The sequence below is a fragment of the Fukomys damarensis genome, unplaced genomic scaffold, assembly GCF_012274545.1.
Source record: "Fukomys damarensis isolate Sample0158 unplaced genomic scaffold, DMR_v1.0_HiC HiC_scaffold_19, whole genome shotgun sequence".
NCBI lineage: Eukaryota > Metazoa > Chordata > Mammalia > Rodentia > Bathyergidae > Fukomys > Fukomys damarensis.
Window position 1 is genome coordinate 59,942,657 of NW_022900931.1, and position 21,009 is coordinate 59,963,665.

The 21,009-nt window shown below is 44.2% G+C and overlaps 1 protein-coding gene, 2 long non-coding RNA genes and 1 pseudogene across 4 annotated transcripts in view; 2 read left to right on the plus strand and 2 right to left on the minus strand.

The window, feature by feature from the left end:
• The window catches only part of LOC104855575, a 47,411-nt gene extending 47,191 nt beyond the window's left edge, over positions 1-220 (plus strand). For both annotated transcript variants that reach the window (XR_778437.2, XR_778438.2), the window contains one exon: positions 99-220. This is a non-coding gene — a long non-coding RNA (uncharacterized LOC104855575). The remainder of the gene's footprint in view (positions 1-98) is intronic.
• A 61-nt stretch (positions 221-281) lies between these two features.
• Positions 282-6,592, minus strand: LOC104855572 (cytochrome P450 2A13). The gene is made up of 9 exons (XM_010614442.1): positions 6,396-6,592; positions 5,980-6,142; positions 4,937-5,086; positions 4,537-4,697; positions 3,570-3,746; positions 2,312-2,453; positions 1,689-1,876; positions 1,228-1,369; positions 282-669 (listed from the first exon to the last, which is right to left on the minus strand). Exons 1-9 carry the CDS (start codon positions 6,573-6,575, stop codon positions 488-490), a joined length of 1,485 nt encoding a protein of 494 aa, XP_010612744.1. The 5' UTR covers positions 6,576-6,592; the 3' UTR covers positions 282-487.
• Positions 292-4,941, plus strand: LOC104855571. The gene is made up of 3 exons (XR_778435.2): positions 292-346; positions 4,622-4,678; positions 4,857-4,941. It is a non-coding gene; the product is annotated as an uncharacterized LOC104855571 (long non-coding RNA).
• Positions 6,593-18,660: 12,068 nt separating the features above from the next.
• On the minus strand, positions 18,661-20,409 carry LOC104855573 (annotated as a pseudogene).
• Positions 20,410-21,009: the final 600 nt, after the last annotated feature.

The window sequence follows — 21,009 nt, forward strand, 5'->3', positions numbered from 1 at the left end:
CGTAGGTTTGTGATCACTGAGATCGCGTTCTGCTTTCAGCACAGAGCTGACAGAGAATACTCAATAAATAATAGTTGTTATTATTGTTATTATTACAGCACGGTGTAAGGTTTCCCTTTGCTCATGTCAGCTTCAAAGGATCTATCTTTAGCAAGGTAAGGAATCTGTTGTTTCTTCCCTCTTGCCTGTAAACCAGGTCCCTTCATTTCTCCTTAGCCCCTCCCACACTAGCCCCTGCTGACAGAGAATACTCAATAAATAATAGTTGTTATTATTGTTATTATTACAGCACGGTGTAAGGTTTCCCTTTGCTCATGTCAGCTTCAAAGGATCTATCTTTAGCAAGGTAAGGAATCTGTTGTTTCTTCCCTCTTGCCTGTAAACCAGGTCCCTTCATTTCTCCTTAGCCCCTCCCACCCACTAGCCCCGCCCCCGCCCTTCCCTTCCGGTTCCCGCCCACTCGCTCTGTCTTGACCGCAGCCCTGACTTAGCGGAGCTGGAAACTCATGGTGTAGTTCGGTGGGATGGTGGCAAAGCCCACGTGTTTGGGGGACACGTCGATATCCCAAGGCGCCTGTGGGGACTTGAAGCGGAAGTTCTGCAAGATGGTGGTGAGGAAAAGGAAGAGCTCCATTCTAGCCAGGCCTTCTCCAAAACAGTACCGCTTTCCTGAAGACGAGAGGAAGGAAGAGCGCTGGTGAAATCAGGTGTCCCCGAAGTCTCCCCCTGCAATACTGAGGCCCAGCTACATGGTCCCAGGAAGAAGAGGCGGCAACATTGTGGCCTGAGAGGCCTTTTCAGAAGCCTGCAGTCCTCTCAGAGCCTCATTTCCCTTGTAGGTGAGGTAGGGTGTTTGATGTCAGGCTCCAGCAACGGGAGGCTTAGATGCCCCTTCCCTCCAAATATATTCTTAAACATGGCTGCTCTGCTCCCATCTCTTTTCTAAGAGTCAGAAGAATGGGATTGTGTATCCTTGGAAAAATCTAACTCACTCTGCTCCTTCATTTTCTCCACCTCTAAATGAGGTTTAGTCATCCCTTTCCTTTTTCCTGGGTGCAGGTGCACGGTACTTCTTAGAAACTGGGTTTGCAGGTGATTGCCTGGACAGTAGATTCCAAGAGGAGCTTCCCATCTAGAGTAAGATACAGGCTGCACCTTACATAGGGGACCTGGAATAAACTGGCCTCGATGGTAGAAGTACATGAGCGGCAAATAACGGACTCTTACCAATGGAAAAGGGCACAAAAGCATCACTCTTCTTAAACTGCCCCTTCTCGTCCAGGAAGTGCTGGGGGTAGAAATCTCGGGGGTTGGAGAAGAACTTGGGGTCTCTCAGCACAGAACCCAGCATAGGGAACACTTCGGTGCCCTGGCAGAGAAGAGATGGGCATTGATAAGGTTTGAGGGGGTGAATGTGTTCAAAGGTATTAGAACGCTCTCTTGTGGAGAAAAGTGGGAAACACAGGGTTGGCATCTGAGATATGCCCTGGGGGGTAGGAGTTGAATCCTCTGAGGCATGAGGTGTGGGGAGACATGGGATACAGTGGTCCCTGAATGCAAACAATAAGGAAATACAGTGCTTGAGGAATCCTTTGGTTGAGGGGTTCAGACATGGGCTGGGAAGGTTCTAGTGGGGATAGGGTGCTGGAGTCCCAGGGAACAGATCACTGGTCCCTGTAGGCTGGCACCTTGGGGAGGAGGAAGTCTCGAAACTTGGTGTCCTTGATGACCCTGCGAGCCAGGCCCATGGGGATCATGTCTCCGAATCTTTGGATCTCATGGATCACTGCCTCTGTGTAGGGCATCTTGGCCCTGTCTTCAAACTTGGGCTGACGATTCTTGCCAATCACTCGGTCAATCTCTTCATGGATCTTGGCTGGAGGAGAAGAGTGAATGTGCTGAGGTAACCAGGGGCTCTGGGTGCAGATGATATATAAAACTGGATGCATGACAAGTGTCTGTACACACATGGGTGCAGGCCCTCAAAACAGATGTTGCCATACACATTGCTGGAGCAGGGTCCTGTTAATCTGATCATGCCAAGGTCATAGATGAGTCATAAGGAAGGGATGGCCTGGGACATGGGGAAGCTAGCAGTGGGCTTAGCACAGAAGAGCTGTACTGATCAGCTCACACACTTCCATTATTTCATCAACTAGTGAGACTCAGCTCCTTCCTATCAGCAGAACAAGGCTGCTTCTGCACAGGAAGTTGTGAGTGTCCAGGGACCCAGAAGGAGTGGGGTCATTGCAGCAGGTTCAGAGGAGTTTGGAGGATCTGTTGCTCCATTTTCCTGCACCCTCAGCCTTACCCTCCACATCTGGGTGCTTCATGAGCAGCAGGAAACCATAGCGCAGGGTCGTGCTGACGGTCTCTGTGCCCGCAAAGAAGAGGTTCAGTGTGGTCAGTACCAGGTTCTTCATGTAGAACTCCGTGTTAGGGTTCTTATTCTCCTGAAGGGAAAGAGGGCTTCAGGCCAAGCCTACTCCCTATGTCCTTGGGCCCTTTGGAGGTTCTCCTTTGACCCACTTCTCTTAGATACAGACCTAAGGTGGGACTGGGGACCCTAGATATATCAGCCTCTCTCCTGTTTCCAGGCCTTTAACCAGGCTGCTGTCTCTGCCTGAAATGATCTTCCATGATCTTCATGTGGATAACTACCTGCCATTTAATGATCTGTGTAGTTGTCACTCTGTGTGGGTGTGGTGCTAGGGATTGAACTCAGGACCTTGCACTTGCTAGGCAGGCTCGGCACCACCGAGCTACATCCCCAGCCCACTTGTCACTTTTTAAATGGTAGAAATATTTAGAAAAGGAGGGTTAGGGAACTGCTGGGAGAAAGATGGGCAGAGATGTCAAGGTGGAGTGAGTCAGTGAGAATAGGAGACAGTTTTTCTGAGACAGATACAGAATTTTAAGTGACAGCATCCTTTCCTGCCCTAAACATCTTGAAGCTTCTTGTGGAGGACTCTCTTCCTTTGATCCTCTGAATTTCATACTACATAAAACTTCGTCTCCTGTCTGACAAATGGAAGGCTGAGGGGAGATGAGGGTAGGAACCTTCCATTGTTATGCCTATAAAGCCAAACCACCTGTTTAAACCAGTGTATCTGATGACTAGGGTTAAAGAAAGGATAGAGAACACGGTGGCCATGGGCACCCATCTTAGAATCAGAGAGACCAGGTCTGAGCTAGAGGTCACTGCTTCCTTGCAACCCAGGAAAGCCAGTTATACTCCCTGGTCTATAGTTTCCTCACTTATGAATTTTGAGTCATGGTAACAGAACCTTGTTGAAGATTGGTTGTGGTTGGAAAGTGCCATCACGAACTTACAATAATGCCTGGCTCATAGCAGTGTTGTATAGGTGGTTGCTATTGTAATTTGCACACACAAGTTCTACCTGTACATAGGGTCCAGGAGATGAAAGAATAGTATCTTTACTTGTGACTGGGGTGGTGAGGATTATTATGATGAAGGTTCCTGTGAGTGGGCCCCTGCTCTCCCTCCTCCATCACTTGATTCCCATCGACCAGGCTTTGGACCTCTCCACCCTGGCTGTTGGGTGTACCTCCTGCATTCGGATAAGGAAGGAGTCGATGAAGTCCCTGGGGGAATTGGGGTCCAGTGTGCGTTGGTTCTGCTCCACCTTTTTGGTTATGAAGTCTTCAAGTCCCTGAAGCTCTTTAAAGGCCTGTTGCTGTGGTCCTGGCAGGTGCTTCATTACAGAAGAGAACATCTCATAGAGCTGGAGGTTGTGGCGGGAGAAAGCAATGACAGCTGTCAGTGGGCAGGACCCAGTGGGAGTAAGGACTGTCTAAGGCCTTGTCTAGGTAATTAGTATTTGCATGAGATTGGATGACACCATATCTATACATTTTCATACAGGTTGAATATGAAGGTTATTTTTGTCCAAGGGTGTAGGTGAGATGGACTGGCGTACACATTGCTTTCAGGTATTCAGGTAAGGGATGCACTGGAAGTTGTCTAGATGTTGAGATTTTCTGATGGGACTCTCGTGAGGGCTCACCTGTTTATGTGTTTAAGCATTCAGGAAAGTTCAACTGGAAAGCTCAAGCTGTTGATATATTTATAGGATTTGGACTGGGGATTTCTGAAATGTGTTCAGGGATGAAAGCAGTGCAGGTGTTCAGGTGTGAAAGTGAGGAGAGAAACTGTTCACCTGTTTAGTTTTCACAGGGCCTGCGTAGGGGGGGCCTTCTTGTATATGTGAGTGAGTTGTTTTAAATGATGCTTTTGGGGGTGTTTGGGGAAACATTCTTTCCTGGATATTTCTGTGTGGAGTCTTGGTTTTAGTACCTGTCCACACATGCAGGCATGTAAGCATCTGTCTTGCCCACAGGTTCTCTTTTGGGGCAACTTGAGATATCCAGGTGTCCTGGGTTCTGGTATAAATGCTGTAGTGTTGCTCAGAGAGAGACCCCTGGAGGGGACTTGGCGGGGGTGGGTGGAACCCGTGGCCCTGTGAGGATACAGTTGGCGGTTGTGGCAGGGGCACGTTAGGGCCAAAGGGTCACCTGTCCGGTGGAGGTAGCTGTGAACTGGAAGCTCCCCAGCATCATGCGCAGCAGTGACAGGAACTCTTTGTCCTCGTACTCAAAGCGGTCCCCAAAGACAATGGAGCTGATGACGTTGGAGACTGTTCTGCTCAGGTAGAAGGTAGGATCGATGAATGCGCCTGCCCGGGTGGGAGGGAGGGAGCGGCGGACAGTCAGAGGGCGGGCTGGTGCCCGTGTGAGAATTAGAGGCAGACAGAGCACTGCAGAAATGAGTCGGAAATCCTGGCGCCAGGCCCCAGAGCTGGTAGCTCCGACACTTTTCCCCTCCCGGTCCCCAGCCAGACGGAATGCACAGGCCTTGCCCTTCCGGATGTACCCCCTCTCCCTCCCGCCCCTCACTCCGGCGTCTCCAGCTCACCGCGCGTGTCCCGGAAAGCTTGGATGAGGAAACCCGCCTCTTCCTGGATGCGCTCCTCGATGCCGCGCTTGCCCACGCCGAAGTCCCGAAGCGTGGTGATGGAGAAGCGCCGGAGTTGCTTGGCGCGCTCTCCGTTGCTGAACGCAACACCTGCGGAGGTGAGCGCCAGGGGAAAGGGAGCCGTCAGAAAGGAGGGTGAGGAAGACATAGTCCATGCCGAAGGGCAAAAGTGTTGGGTAGTGCAGAGATGGAGGGAGTGGAAGACAGAAGGATTCAGAGCCAGAGAGCTACACAGCTAGGGATGCATACAGATTGGAGATGAGAGATCTATAGAAAGAGATAGAGACCCAGAAAGAAGACTATCACAAGAGAGGATCTGAGCGGCAAGACAGATGCAGGAGAAACAGACTTCCAATAAAAGAAAGCAAAGAGTGAGAGGAGAGGAGCACATGACAGAAGGGAAGGTGAGATTGTGCAGACCTGGAAGTGGAAATAAAAACTGTAAAGGATTCCAAACTGAACTGGAGAAGAAAGAAAAATGGGGGGGGGAGACAGAGAGAGAGAGAGAGAGAGAGAGAGACGGACAGACACAGACAGACAGACAGACAGAGAGAGACAGAGAGACAGAGAGGGCCTGGAGAGAAGAGAGATTATTGCCAGGAGATAGAGGAAAGGGGATTTGCAAGCAGACATTTTGTGAAATTCTGCCACGGAGAACAAGAAAGGGAGTGAGAAGGAAGGAAGAAAGATCAAATAAAGTCAGGGGAAGGATACCAGCAGGATCACTAAGAGATGGATCGGTCAGGGAAGGACGCGACTTCGCTATGAGAACGGTGTGTATGTGTGTGGGGTGAGGCAGGAAGAAAGTAGACACAGAAGCTCTAAGGCCAGAGACAGACATCTGAGAGGCGGCAGTGAACAGGCACGTGGCGAGAAGACGAGAGTCTCCATGGCCTTGAGTGGGCAGGTGAGTCAGTGGGAAAGGGTGGGGAGACTGAGACCACCATCTTCCTGACACATTCGCTCGCGTGGTGGCCCCTTACCATAGCCTTTGAAGAGCCAGTCGAAGGTGGCCTGCTCGCCTCGCCCACTGAATTCCTCAGCCTGATCCACCAGAGCCTCTTTTACCGCATCCTGTCCGCACAGCACCACAACCCGGCGAGGCCCCAGATGGATGGTGAACACAGGGCCATAGCGCTCGCTGATCTGATGGGATTGGGGAGAAGTGATTCCAGGGACCACTGTCTGGACTGACCCAGTACCCAGAAGTCAAGTACTGGGCTATATTTCTTCTAGTCAAGGGACTGAACACGTGTCTAAGACCTGGTTGCTTAACCTTTAAAACTACCTTATCCTAATATTCGGGTTCATCTTCACCAATCCTCTGTCACAAATCCCTAGCTAAGTAGGTAGCCCCCGACTCCCAGCCCATTTCCCACACCCCCGTGCCTGGTGACACCTTCATGAGGGAGTTGTACATCTGCTCTGTGTTCAGCTGCAGGTAGTTTCCAATGAAGGGCAGTGGGGTGGGTCCAGGAGGCAGCTTCCCCCAGAGCTTCCTCTGCCGCCAGATGGACATCAAGATCATTACACTCAGGCAGGCCAGCAAAGCCACCACAAGCAGCCCTGAGGCCAGCATGGTGGCGATGAGGGTAACAGACAAATGGTGATGGCTGAGATGGTTTGCTTTTATACTCCCTGGAAGAGATGCTTGGCCTTTTGTCCTGATTATATAATTGTCACATTTCACTTCCTGCCAAGCACTCCACCTAATTTGGCTCACAGCCTGGAAACAAGGAGATGGGGATGTTTGAGCACATTAGCAGGGAGTAGCTGCTACACTGCACTTTGGCACGCGTGGAAGGAAGTTCCCCAAGGCTGTGCGTTACCAAGAGGTGGGGGCAGTAGGTAAACTCTAGAACTGAAACCTTTGGAATATCTATATATGTGAGCTTCTGAGATTTGAATGTGGGGTCTCAGTCAGAAGGCCCCCAAAGCACGGGCTTTAGACTCTCAAAGGAGATGAATCCTAATGGCTTAGTTTCACTGACATAAGATGAGATGTGTGGCTGTGGATTTGGGAGTCTTTTAATGAGGAAGGACGTAGATTTTAAAGGTCCCAGGAGAGGAAATTCAGAAGTATGGATTTGAGAGTCCTTCTGTAAAAGGGAACCAGAACTGTGGATGTGATAGAGTTCCCAGGAGAAGAAGGATATGGAAGATCAAGTCCATCAAGATCCTGGAGTGAGCACCTGAGTCCAGATATGTTGACCTGCTTGACTTTGGCTTGGTGCTGTCCCTTGATCCCCAGAGTCCTCAAGGGAGCCTCAAATTAAGGCCAGGATGGACACCATAGAACTTAAGTGTGTCCACTGCTTATGTGTGTCTGGGAAAAGGTTGGAAGATGGGTCACATTTCAGTGACACTTTGCACGGAATTAGAGAAAAACAACTCATGGTCGCAGTTGGCACAGGGACTGACCAGGCCTTGGCAAAGAATAATAACAACCACCAAAGCAGTGGAAAATCCCAATTGTCCTGAGAGTTTTACTTAAAAAGAGTCCCAATGGGCTACCCAGGTCCTTGGGGAAGCACACTGGTTTCACTGAATCATTTCTATTATTGTTATTGTGAACATTTCCTATTCATCTATGTGTGCATTAAGAACATAATAGAGGGCAGAAAACCCATGTATGAGAGGCCTTTAAAGCCAGGCACTTAAACTCTTGCTTCTCCTACTTTTTTTCCCCTTTCTGGACTTTGGTCTCCCCACCTATGCAAAGGGAACATTTTGGGAACTGAAGGTCAAATTTGAAAGTGTGCTCAATTTCCTCTACAGGTGATTCTTGGTTTGTCCAGGCCTGTAGTGAGCAGGCAGAGGAAACTCTAGCAGAAGAGACTTAAGAAAACACCACTATGGAGAGAAATGAAGGGACCCTGTGACACTGAAGATCAGGTAGAGGAGGGATGAGGGGCTCTGTTGTCTTTTCTTCACTGCAATTCACTCTCAAATTAAGAATGATTATCTTTTAGTGAGCTTGTTGAATTCTAGGAAGATTATTAAATCTATGTGTGAATGATTTTTTTTTGAATTTTTTAACCCTAGAACTGGCTTATGCTCTACCTCACTGTGATCACCAAGGTGAAAAGTGAGTGAGCTAGGATTTGAATTCTCTCCTCTTTTCTTTTTCTGGCCTAGCCCACCTAGGGGACTAAATGAGGACCGACTTAAGAGGAGGTTGATGCTGAGATTGGCATCAGCAGTGGATTACACTGGAAGGTGCAGATACCAGTATCAAGTAGACCTAGGGAAGGAGGGGCATAAGACTGGCATTGAGACAGCCTCTACATATATATGTGCTGGAGCCAGTATAGGGGAAGAAGTTGGCACTGAATCTGACACCAAGAGAATATTAGAGAAACCACCTGTGATGCCAAAATGATTCTGAGAGTGGCCCTAGTTGGACAATGAAGTTACCTTCAAGAAAGTGTATGCTGGTACTACTGAAGTTGGTCCCAGAAGGTTCTGTCATGAATTTTAGGGACTTTCTGATATTAAGCCTCTGTGGCCTTGAGACAGACCTCAGACAGACCCTGGGAAGGGCCTTCTGTGGGCACTGGGCAATGGGAGAGCTTTGATGGTTGCACTTCCCAGGGTTGCACCTGCCCCATGGTCTCTAACTTTGGATAAGTAGAGGTAGGGGAGGTTGGTCCTCCCAAGACTTGCTTTGCTTCACCTGTTCCAGGCTGCTGGATTTTGAGACCTGTTGGGAGGGAACAAAGTGGAGACACAAGTTGTTTGTTGATACTGGTGTTGGTTTTAGAGGAGAAAGAAGTAGAGAGGAGGATTAGCTCTGGCTTGTCAGGTATTAATCCCCTAATTTTGATTACCAGCCTGCACCTGGGTTGGCCCTGGGCCCTGGCCTTTATTTTCTTGAGTCAGAGAGAAGGAGAAATTTGAAGACCTTGTTACTCAGGGAAGTTGGCACCAAAAGGCCCTGAGTGTTCAGATAGATTCCCATGGGCTTTTGGGGGCAGAGGTAGAATGGGAGAAGTACTTGGGGCCACAAAGGTCAACTGTGTTTGTCTTTGGTGGTTTTCCTGAAACATGGGGTGAGGGATCAGTGCCTGAAAGGGAGGGCCACGTGCTGGTGGCAGTGTCTTGTTACAGGCTTGAAGAGTGATCTATTGGCGAACCCAAGAAATTTCCTTCCCCCTGTTGCACCTGTTTCCTTTTCTGGATGAGAGGGTTCCTATGAGGATGGATGGTTAAGAGCAAGGTTAAGGCATACACTGGATTCCCAGCTCATCACTTTTTCTGTGTAATCTTGAGGAAGTGAGTCATTTGAGTCCTTAGGAAGTCTCTTATCTTATTTTGGTGAGGGGTATGTAAGTTAATTCAGGCTTCATACAAATCAGAAAAACGCACAGGAAATGTTAGCTACTTTATTCATTTATTGTTATTAGAGCTTACTAATTTGAAAGATAGAAGAAATGGATAGGCACTCCTCTAGGCCTGTGATGGCCAGCCTTTTTTGAGATGAATATCCAAACTGCAACCAAAATCCTCTATTTATCACAAAGTGGCAACACTGCAATTAAACCTGAATACTGAGATTTAGTTTAGAAAAAAACTACCTCTTACATTAGCATCCTTTGTCTTCAAAGAAAAGCAACACATGTGCTATAGGTTTGCCTTTATATTTTCTGGCTTCCTATAGCTTCATTTTAGGGAAAAGGGCAATGGAGAGAGTTTCTCGGGGAACCTCCCTCCCAAGACACCTGTCAGGCTTTGCATCTGTCTATGTCTGTGGTTTAAATATGCACATGCTTTTGATAGGTCATTTGGAGGTGGTCTACAGTGCGTATTTGTGCCCAGCCTGTGTTATAACCATATGGATTTTTTTGTGTATATTCTGGCGTTAATATGCATGCATGGAGGTCATGTTATGTTACAGCTGAACATCTGATACTTGGCTATGGTTGTGTTTGGATTGAAACATAACTCTGGCCTAGCTCCATTTCTTTTCTTGAAAATAAACAACTCTTTTATTTTACAAAGTGTTTACTTTCCTCGGTTTTCAAGAGTCTTAGCAGGTGAAAAGCCTCCATGGAACAGGTGTGTCCTTGAGTGTTCCCAAGGTTGATAACTTCCCAGTGGATAAATTTAAATATCCTCTTAGAAAATTGTCTTTCTCACGATATCATCTCCAACCTCCTAAGATATTCAACACATTTGACAGAGTCATCCTACTGAATAGCGCTAACCCTGTGCCAGCAGACACAGAGATGACCAGAGGACACTGGGCCTTGCCTCGATGAGGGCTCATTTGAAAGAGGAAGACAGACCCATCATCAAACAGTGACAGCTAAGAGTGAACAGTGCTGTGGAAGAGAGGAATGGGCAGAGGGACAGGGGCAGGAGGGGTAAGAGGAGGTGTCTTGAGGAACCCAAAAATGATCCTATCAAATGTACCTGAAATATATGATCTTGTCCTAACTTGTCCTAAATGAGAGGATGTTCTCCCTCTCCCTCCCTCCCTCTCTCTCTCTCTCAAGTTGAGATGAAGTAACAAATATGTCATTTTATTTTATTTATTTTTTTTAAATTGAGTTTATTGGTACATTTTAGGTGTACAGTACAGTTACATTCACTATTGGGATCTTGTACCTCTCTACATGACAGGTCTTGGTTCTCATTTTTTCCCCTTGTCCCTGCCCTCCCTTCATCCCCTCCTCCCCTCTCCATTTACAAAAACTTTATTTCCATCTTTTCATTTTCTCACATTTTTTTCTTTTCCCTTATTACCCTTCCCCTACCCATCCCACCTTCCCTACACCTGTAGCCCCTTTCTTCCCATTTCACAAAGTCAGTTATCCCATTAGGATCTTATGAACTATTACAGTTTATTCACACCAGAGAAACTATTCGGTATTTACACATGTGTGACTTATTTATTTCACTTAGGAGTATATCCTCAACATGTATCCATTTTCCTATGAATGAATCGAATTTCTCATTCTTTATGGCTGAGTAGTATTCCATTTTATAGAAAAACCACATCTTTATCCAGTTTCCAACTGATGGGCAAATGGGCTGTTTCCAAGTTTTAGCTATTACAAACTGTACTGCTATAAACATGGATGTGCATATATCACTGTGATATGATTCTTTTAATTCTTTTGGAAAGATACCCAGCAGAGGATGGCTGGGTCAAATGGAACCTCTAGTCCCAGCTCTTTGAGGTATCTCCATATTGATTTCCATAGTGGTTGTACCAGTCTGCAGTCCCACCAACAATGGAGAAGGGTTCCTTTCTCCCCACAACACTGCCAACATTTGTTATTGGTTGATTTCTTGGCAGCAGCCATTCTGTGTGGGGTGAGGTGGAATCTCAGTGTTGTTTTCATCTGCATCACTCGAATGACCAGTGATGTGGAACATTTTTTTCATATACTTACTGCTTTTACTTATTTGTCTGTTCATTTCAGATGTCCATTTTTTTCAGCTTTAATTGAGTTTATTGGTACATTTTAGGGATACAGTACAGTTACATTCATTGTTGGGATCTTGTACCTCTACATGACAAGTCTTGATTCTCATTTTTCCTCTTACCCCTGCCCTCCCTTCACCGCCTCCTCCCCTCCCCATCTACAAACACTTTATTTTCATCTTTTCATTATCTCACATTTTTTTCTTTTCCCTTATTACCCTTCCCCTACCCATCCCACCTTCCCTACACCTTTAGCTCCTTTCTTCCCATTTCTAAATGTCAGTAATCTTATTAGGATCTTATGTATTATTGCAGATTATTCACACCAGGGAAACTATTCGGTATTTACACATGTAAATGACTTATTTATTTCACTTAGGAGTATAGATGTCCATTTTTGAATTGGGTCTTTATATTTGGGTGACTGATTGTTTTGAGTTCTTGAATTGTTTCCCTAATTTCTCTCTCAGTGAGTTTGTTAACAATTATACCATTTTAAATGAACAGTTAGGCAGCAAAATCTTAAGAGACCCTTCTTGTTTTAAATTAAGTACTAGCATGGATAATAATGATCTCAATTTGTTAAACTTATCTTTTTATGTTAAGATTTGATGTACATGATCTTAATGAAAATCACTGCAACAAACATGTGAGGTTGGTTTTATGATCTCTGATCTGCAAATGAGTTAAAGCTCCCACAGGAGAAAGGGACCCTTCTTAACTGTTGGTGGGAGTGTAGACTGGTGCAACCACTGTGGAAATCAATATGGAGACACCTCAAAAAACTAGGATTAGAGGTCCCATTTGACCCAGCTATCCCTTTGCTGGGTATCTTCCCAAAAGAATTAAAAGAATCATACCACAGTGATATATGCACACCCATGTTTATAGTTGCACAGTTTGTAATAGCTAAAACTTGGAAACAGCCCAATTATCTACCAACTGGAGACTGGATAAAGAAGATATGGGTTTTAAAAAAAATAAAAATGAAGCACTACTCAGCCATAAAGATTGAGAAACTAAAGACATTTATAGCTAAATGGATACAAATTGAGGACATACTCAAGTGAAATAAATAGGACATATGTGTAAATACGGAATAGTTTTTCTTGTAGGAGAAACTGAAAGTGTAAATAAGGATTAAAATGAATAGTTGACAATGTGAAAAAGAAAGAAAAGGTTCAAAGGGGGAGGGGAAATGGTATGGGTAGGGGAAAGGAAAGAAGGGAAAGGGAAAATATGAGAAAAGGAAAAAATGGAAACAAAGTCTTTGTAAATAGCCAGGGGTGGAGGAGTTGAAGGGAGGGCAGGGGAATAGGGAAAAAACAAGAACCAAGATACATCATGTAAAGGTACAAGTTGCCAACGATAAATGTAAATGTGTTGCATACTTAAAATCTACCAATAAAAGAATTTAAGGAAAAAAAATAAAGCTCCCACAGTTGGAAGTTACTTGCTTTGGTTTCCACAGGTAATGAGGTTAGCAACTAAACGTGACTTTGTACCACTTTGAACTGCCCAGACCCTCCTGTTTTGCTTTATGAAAACATCAGAAAACTGCCAAAATTCTGTGGTTCCTGAAAAACTTTCCCATAAAGCTGAAACAAAGTATTCTGGAATGTTAAAAAATAAAAAAGTCTTTTAATAGGAGAGAGATTTTAATTTCTATTATTTGTGCATTCCTGGGAGCTTTACCCAAAGAGCAGGTCGAATGGTGTTGCACCCATGCTGCTGGCAGGGTGGTGGTGGGCTGACCTGGGGAACCAGTTGTTGTCAGGGTGGAAAGTTTCTGTTTCAGATTTCAGAGTGAGGCCCAGGATCAGGGTTTGGTTTGGGGAGTGTCAGCTGAAATTGTGTGAAGGAGAAGGCCAAGGTAAATAAGAGTCAAGGTTCTTACCGTCTGGTAGTTTGGGCAGTTGATGCTGATAGGCACAGGAATGGCTCCCTACTAGGGAAATGCAGAGTAGGGAGAGGGGAAAGAGCTTTGATAGATGACAGGGATGAAGGAGGCAGACTTAAAGGAGAAAGAATCTTTAAAGTTATAGTTTTAATTGACAAAACATCTACATACTGTGGTGTGTATAATATAATGTTTCGATATAGGTACATATTGTGAAACGGAAAAATCAAGCTAATTAATATAATGTATTATATCATATTCTTATTTTTGTGGTGACAACACTCAAAATCCCTCAGCAATTTTCAGAACTATGATATGAAGATTCTTTAAGAACTGAAAATAGGAATTGCTTCTGACCCAGCTATTCCCTTTCTAGGCACCCTTCTGAAAGAGTTAAAGACATCATCTTACAGTGATCCATGCACCCCCTTGTTTATAGCAGCACAATTCATAACAGTTAAATCTTCATGGCAGCCTATGTGCTCATCAACAGGTGAATGGATAAAGAAAATGTATTATTTATACCCAAAGGCTATTCTGCTGTAAAACAGGATAAACTTGAGTCATCTGTAGGAAAGTGAAGGCACCGTTAAGTGAAATAAATCAGACACACAAGTTTAAATATCACCTGGTTTCCCTCTCTTTCTCCCTCTAACACCCTCCCTCCCTCCCTCTCTCTCTCTCTGTTTTTAGAGACAGGGTCTCACTGTGTAGTTGAGACTGACCTGGAACTCGCTATGTAGCCCAGGCTGGTCTCGAACTCTCAGTGATCCTCCTGCCTCAGCCTCCCAAGCGCTGGGATTACAGGCGTGCGCCACCACAAACAGCCCACCTGGTTTCTCTTCTATAAGAAATCCAAAATATAAATGAAAAGAAAAATGAAAGATAGAGAATAGGAAGTAGTGAGGTCGATCTTTCTTAAGCGGGTAGGGAGATGATGGGAGAGGGAATGGAGAAGGGGAAGGAAATGAAAAAGAATTAAGATGTGTTATGTACGCACACCAGTGAATGGAATCATTGTATACTGACAATATGTGCTGATACAAAATAAAAATTGAAAAATGCAATATATTATTTATGTTATTATTTATAACAATATAGTTAAATTGCTATATAATGGATCCTCTCAACACCCCTTTTATTTAACTCATGTTTGAATCCTTTGACCAACATCTTCCCCAGTCCCCTCACCTCAGCTCCTGTAACCACCACTCTACCCCCTGCTCCTATGAGTTCAGCTTTTTAAGATTCTGCATATCAGGGAGATCATACGATACTTATCTTTCAAGGGAGAAAGAATATTTTTGTGAGAATAAAGGTGTCATGACCTGCAAGTGCACCTAGGAGTTTCTGTTTCTGGAAGTGGTTGAGTAGCTTTTAATGGGTCAAGATTTCTAAATACAAGCCCTAAACAAAACATCACACACACACACACACACACACACACACACACACACACACACAAACTACTGCACCAATTGTCTGAAGTCACTGGAGGATGGCGGGGTGGGGCAAGTGGGTGGCGAAAGAGTGGAAGAAGATGATTTCCAAATTTTTCTTCTGTTTTGTTTTTAAAATAGATTCTGTCCTGAAGGTAATGCCTCAGGACATCTTGTAAGGGGGCAAAAACCCCAGATAGAAATTTGGCAGTATTTCTGATTCAAGAACCAGAGGACAGAGTTTAGGGTAATTGATGATAGCACCTGTTGAGATTGGTGGTAAAATGTTTTATGCAAAAAAAAAGATATAATAATATTTGGAATTGAGCTGAGAGATAGCTTAGCAAATGAAAATATATTCTTTTACGATCATGATACACAGTGTATTTACCATTATTATTCTTTGATAATTTTTGTTATGAAAAATTAGTTTTTCATAGAATGGCTTTTATATTTCATAGAACAGCTTTTATATTTTCTTTATTAATATCTACTTGTGTTACATTAAAATAAAAAAAATTTAAAAAGAAAGGAAAAAAGAGGATTGTAGTAAAAATATCAAAAAAGAAAAGATAGAAAAATCCAAATTCTATGTATAAATCTTACTATAAATATCGGTATGCATGTATCTCCATAATATGATGGCTTTAACTCTTTCAAGAAGATACCTAGAAGGACAGTAGCTGAGTTGAATGGAACTTCTACTTTTAGTTTTTATGTACCTGGGATTTAATTCAGGACCTTGTGCTTGCAAGGTAGGCACAGTTCCGCTGAGCTTAATTCCCAGCCCTAGACTTGTAACATATTTAAAGAACGTATGGAGAACTTAAAAAAATCTGGAGATGTCACTTAGGAACATTAGAGAATATACAATTTTAGTTATGGAGATAAACTTGAGACTTCATGGAAGAAGGTGGAGGGAGCGGGCTGGCACTGGAGGAGCCACCCAGTGAGACCTCAGACGAGTACTGTAAGAAGCTGTGGAGCTGAAGCAGATGGCTGTGGGACTGAGAATGGTAAGGGCAGATGTAACACTGACAGCCACAGAGGGATGAATTGGATCCCTGTTCATTGGCATGGGGACGGGGTTGGTGTTGGGGGCTGAACGCAGCCCTGCTGGCATGCATCTTTAAGGTTCAGCTCAGCGGGAATGTCTGTCCCCTCAGTGTTTGGAGCTGCTGACTGGGGAAGAGGAGAGGGAAACAGCTGGACTCCCTAGCCTCACTGAGTCGCTGGGTCACCAATGCCTTTCTTTCCAATACATCAGCAGAAAACACAGGAAGCGGGCACTTCCCTTCTCTTGCCGTGTGCTGGCTGGAGAGGAGGGAAGATCGGTGAGATCTGGGCCTTTGTTGATCCAGTAGTTCAGCCACAATCTATTTTCCTCTTCCTCTTTGATTAGCATCAAAACACAGGTGGGACACACAAGGAGGGCTCCTTCTCTCCTCGCCCAAGCGGAGGAGTGGTAATTGTATTCTGGAGAAAACTCAAGCACCAGTTCATCCTCCCTTATCCCCTAGCTCCCTAGCTCTCCTGCTAATTACTATTATAAAAAAATTAAAGAATTTGACAGATGAAATCCTCAGCATGGGCAAGGAGAAAGGATGAGATGAAGGGTGAAGTTTTCTGGGGTGGAGGGTGAGGAGAAAAAGATAAAGGAAAATCAGTGGGCTCCTTCTTAGTTTGTGTACATAGAGTCTACCAAATTCCAAGCCTAGGGTCAACTATCACCTAGGTGGCCACTTGAATCTGCACAGCTTACAATATTTCCCAGCCACTCACCAAGAACAGAAATGGCAGTAGGTAGACTGAAGTTATTTCCTTCAGTTTTCAGGGAGAGGCGAGGGAGAAATACAGCGAGAGAGGGGGTTGAAAGAGCAGCTTAGAGGGCCTCTTTTCAGCTAGTATGTTTATGACCCAAAGATGCACCTGAGCTGTAGCCAGCTTCATGAGGTGTCGTGCTGAGGCCAGTTCTCTCCACTGTGACTTAGGATTAGCTTTTCCACACTGGGTTTGTGAGGAAAATTGCTCAAGACCCTTGATGCATCTATCTTTATTTGTGACACCCTATGGTAATGCAAGTTTTAGTTCCATATGGCCCCCGAATGGGTTATGTTAATCAGAGACAATATCTAATGAAGCCACTGCTCACCTAGAGTGTCTCTGTCTCTTTTTTTTCTGATGGAAAAATTCTTTAGTCAAGACAAGTTTACATGTTAACATTTATGGCTTAACTAGAATAAATCTGTCCAAAACTCTATTATGGATGAAACATTTAATGAGTTATATAACAGAGTTCCCTGAAAACAGCTCTATTGTAAGACCTCGCAAAAGCAAAAATCCAATTACTGAAATAATTCAGATTTTTTTATGTACAGATGAAAACAATTGTCTGAGAGGTCAAGACATACAATGCCTGTCACAGACAATCACTGGTAAAAAGTCATTTTCCCATATTCACATAATTTTAAAACATAAGAATAAATCTTTCTGCCTGTTGAAAACCACTAACTGACCTAAAATTTAAGATATCTTAGAAATGTTACTCTTTAGTTAATAAACTCTTAAATTTTGTGCTAATGTTAGGTCACCCTGATTTAGTCCATATACATCCAAATACAGACTGGCATTGCATTAGAATAATTCATGTTTTTCCTTTTCTGTAATCCTCTTACACGTATGACAGAGAAACAAAGACACAAATTCCCTTCTCATATAGCCATGTCTTCAAATAGGTTAACTTTTCATATACCATTTATTTATATTTACTACATAAGCATTACAGATTAATTTTTTCCAATTAAAATACTATTTGCAAGAAATGAGTATGACTCAAGACATTTCTCAAAAATTAACAATTCTGTTTTCAGGTTGAGTTTCTCATGCCTTATGAAGGGTCTCACGGCAGAGCCCTAGACTCACTCATTCTCAGGGGCACCCAGTCTGTCTCCTGCAGGGAGGTTAGGCACCTCCACTGAGTGCACAGCCATGGAACTACGTTGCCTTCAAAAAGTTAACATGAGCTTTGGACTTATGACTGCATAGAACTATCAGTTCAATGTCCACTGATCATCTAGTTAGCATAGGAAAGGGTGTCAGGCCACACCGTGTTACAGAGGAGCAGGATAATGGAGCACAATGTGAGATTAAAATTAACTTTTGATGAAAAGGGAAGAGTGAGTACTTGTATAGAAGTAATGATGTAACAACCATAAAAATGCTACAAAACCCACAGTGAAAAGACAGTCTGGTAAAACAGCGGTTTGTAAAAAACTATGCACAAAACCCACAGAATCTGAGAAAGGGGGAAATATTTGTACAAGTAGCAGTTCTAAAAGATGTAACTTTGTTCTACCGATTGTACATTAACATACACACACTAACTGAAAATATGCTACAACCACGTCTGCAAAAGCAGTTTAACGTTGTCTAAGTGGACTTCACCCCACATTTATTGTGTAATATAGCTGTTAATACTGCACAAGTGCAATTAGCAATGATGTTTAATAACTTTTAAACAAAGGTAAAGGGATTGTTCCCTCAAGTTTTAAACATCAAAGCCTATGCTTATAAAAATGTAAAACTTTCAACAGTCTAAATATTTCAAATGAAAACTATCACAACCTTCTCAAATGTTCTTTATAATCCAGGCACTGTATATCAACCTAGTTTTCCATTGTGGACTCCGCTAGAGATATTTCAGTCTCTCTCTCTTCACTGGATGGCTTTTTCTTGCTGTCAGCCTCATGGTTGTCTTTGCTTTCTTCACTGCTATTTCTATGGTGGTGTGGCCGATTACTGTCTTGAGCGTCAGACCCTCCATTTAGAGTCTTTGAACCTGTCTGTTCCTTTTCTAGCTTTTTGTTTGGCTCTTTCTCCCCTTGATCTTTGGTTCTATTCACTTCCTCTTGCTGTCTTTGTTCAGGAAGAGATTTATTCACTTGTGTGATGACATAATCTCTTCATCAACCAAAACCATGTACTTAAATTTGTTGTACAACATTGTAGACTTTTCCATGATAACTCGACTTGGAATAACTGTCATAGTTTTTCCAGGGTTGTAACCTTCTCTGTGTATTTCTGAGCTTGTCACATTGTGACCTGAAATGAAGCAAGTTCCTCCAAGGCCTCCGTGCATCTGTTCCCAGCAAGACTATCAATTTTGAGTGAATTTTTAACTTCAGCACGTATCCTTTGAAGTCGAGAATCCACGGATGTTTCTCACTTCTCCACTTTCTAAACTTCCGGCTTCTTTCCTTCATCTTTATTCTGCCACTCGGTTTCCACTCGTTCCTCTTGCTTGTGTCTTCAGTCTGTGCCTTCCTTCTCACGTTGGCCTTTCAGCACAGTCCTCCTACAAGCAGTCTGTAAGTTTCTTCCACCCTTTCTCTTCTTTTCGCCTTCTTGGTCATCTCCCTCTTCTTCAGAATCAGAGGTTGATGTAACTCCTGTTTTAGCAAACTTTTTCCGTTTTGATTCAACTTCTTTCTTGCCCTCTTTTTTGCCTGTCTCTTTCCTTGGTTTAACTTCTTCCTTCTGACCCTCTTCATCCTTTTTTAGGCTGCGTTTTAGGTTTTTTCTCTTGCTTCTTTTTCTTACCTTTGTCTTCTTCCACAACCATGTCACTCTCTCAAACACTGGGCTGTTTTACCATTTGGGCTCTGCCTCTTGGATTTGGAGTCTCAGCTTCTGCAGCTGCAGGTCGTCCTCTCTGGGGACTCACTTTTAGATTAACAGATGCTGTTGCTGTTGTCACTACTCCTGCGTCCTCAGTTGCTACTTTTTCTGCCTTTCTCTTTCTCCCTCTTCTGGCAGCTTTTGGAGTGGTTGTGACAACTGCTTTGGTCATATCCTCGCTGCTTGCTTTTTCTTCATGATCACCGTCTTCATTTGAAACACATTTCTTTTTCTTCAATGTCACCATCACACATTTGACTGTTTAGTGGATGCCTGTTGGCTTGAACATTTCACTTTTGGATTGTTGTCTATCTCCTGTAAGCCTTCATTCAAACTTCTTCGTTTATTTGGTTTACCATACTTTCTCTTATTTTCTGAGTAAGGAAATGTATTCTTTGGTCCTAAAAAGCTTCGAGCTGGCCAACGAGGGTAACATTTCCTTTTAGTGAAGATGAAGTCTCCAGGTTTGAGGTTGCAAGTCATGTTTTTTCGGGCGCGAGGCTGGGGTTCCCAAGAGCACTGGAGTACAGCAGCGCAGGGGAGCTGAGGCTCCTGGGCCGGCGGGTGGGGAGGGCACCTCGGGGTGTCCCAATGCCAGTGGCCACCGGGGGTGCAGTGGCCGGCCTGCTGCTCTGCGCGTCCACTCCGGTCACCTGCGCTACCGTTGCAGAAGAGGCGTTTCCTGGGTTTAGGATCAGAACACGGCTGCTCTAGTGTCTCTCTTGACATCTCTTCCCAATTCTGGTGAGAGGGAGCAAGTGCCTCATGTCTTCCGTACTTTTACATGTACGAACTCATTCTCCCAGGTGGTAGGAGCCTTTAACTGCTGAAAGGAAAAAAAACAAAACAAGCAAACAAACAAAAATACCAGACGAAACCAAAACAAACCAAAACACCACCAAAGTAGCAGAAGTTTGCAGAAAGGGAGAGAAGGTGTGAATGAGAGAAAGAAAGGGAACCCAAGGGAGGAACAGAAGAGAGTGAGAGGAAAGAGGGTGGAGAGAGGGTGGGAAGGAAGGCAAGCGGGGGAGCAAAGAGAGACAAGAAAAGAGAAACTGTGCATCAGATGGCGGAGGGTTGGAGAAGTGAGGGAGAATATATGCCTTCACCTGGACTTACTGAAATCATCATCCCAGTGCCTAATTGTGCCTGCCTATGGCTCCCCTCAAGAAATGTCACTGGACAGGGTACAAGGAGGCCCCCAAAGCAGTTGTAGGGAACCTTGTCTCACTCCACTCACGGGGCAGAGTGCAGGCTTGCTGCCTTTCATAACAAAAATAATTTTCAAGGTGCACCAATAAAGGGCTTAAAGTTGTTTATTGTGGGGTCCCTCAAGAGAAACACACCCTACCCCACTTTTTAATCTTTCTGCTGTGAGTTGAAATAATCCTTTGTGTATTCTGGACACTAAACCTATATGTGATAGTATTAGAGGCAGATAAAGTAGAAATTAATAGGCAGTTGGACAGGGATAGGCTCTTGAGAAAGTCAGTGCAGAAGTTGAGAACACACCACCAAGCCCTCTAGATAAACTCATAATGGCCAGACGTGCATACTTTCCTAA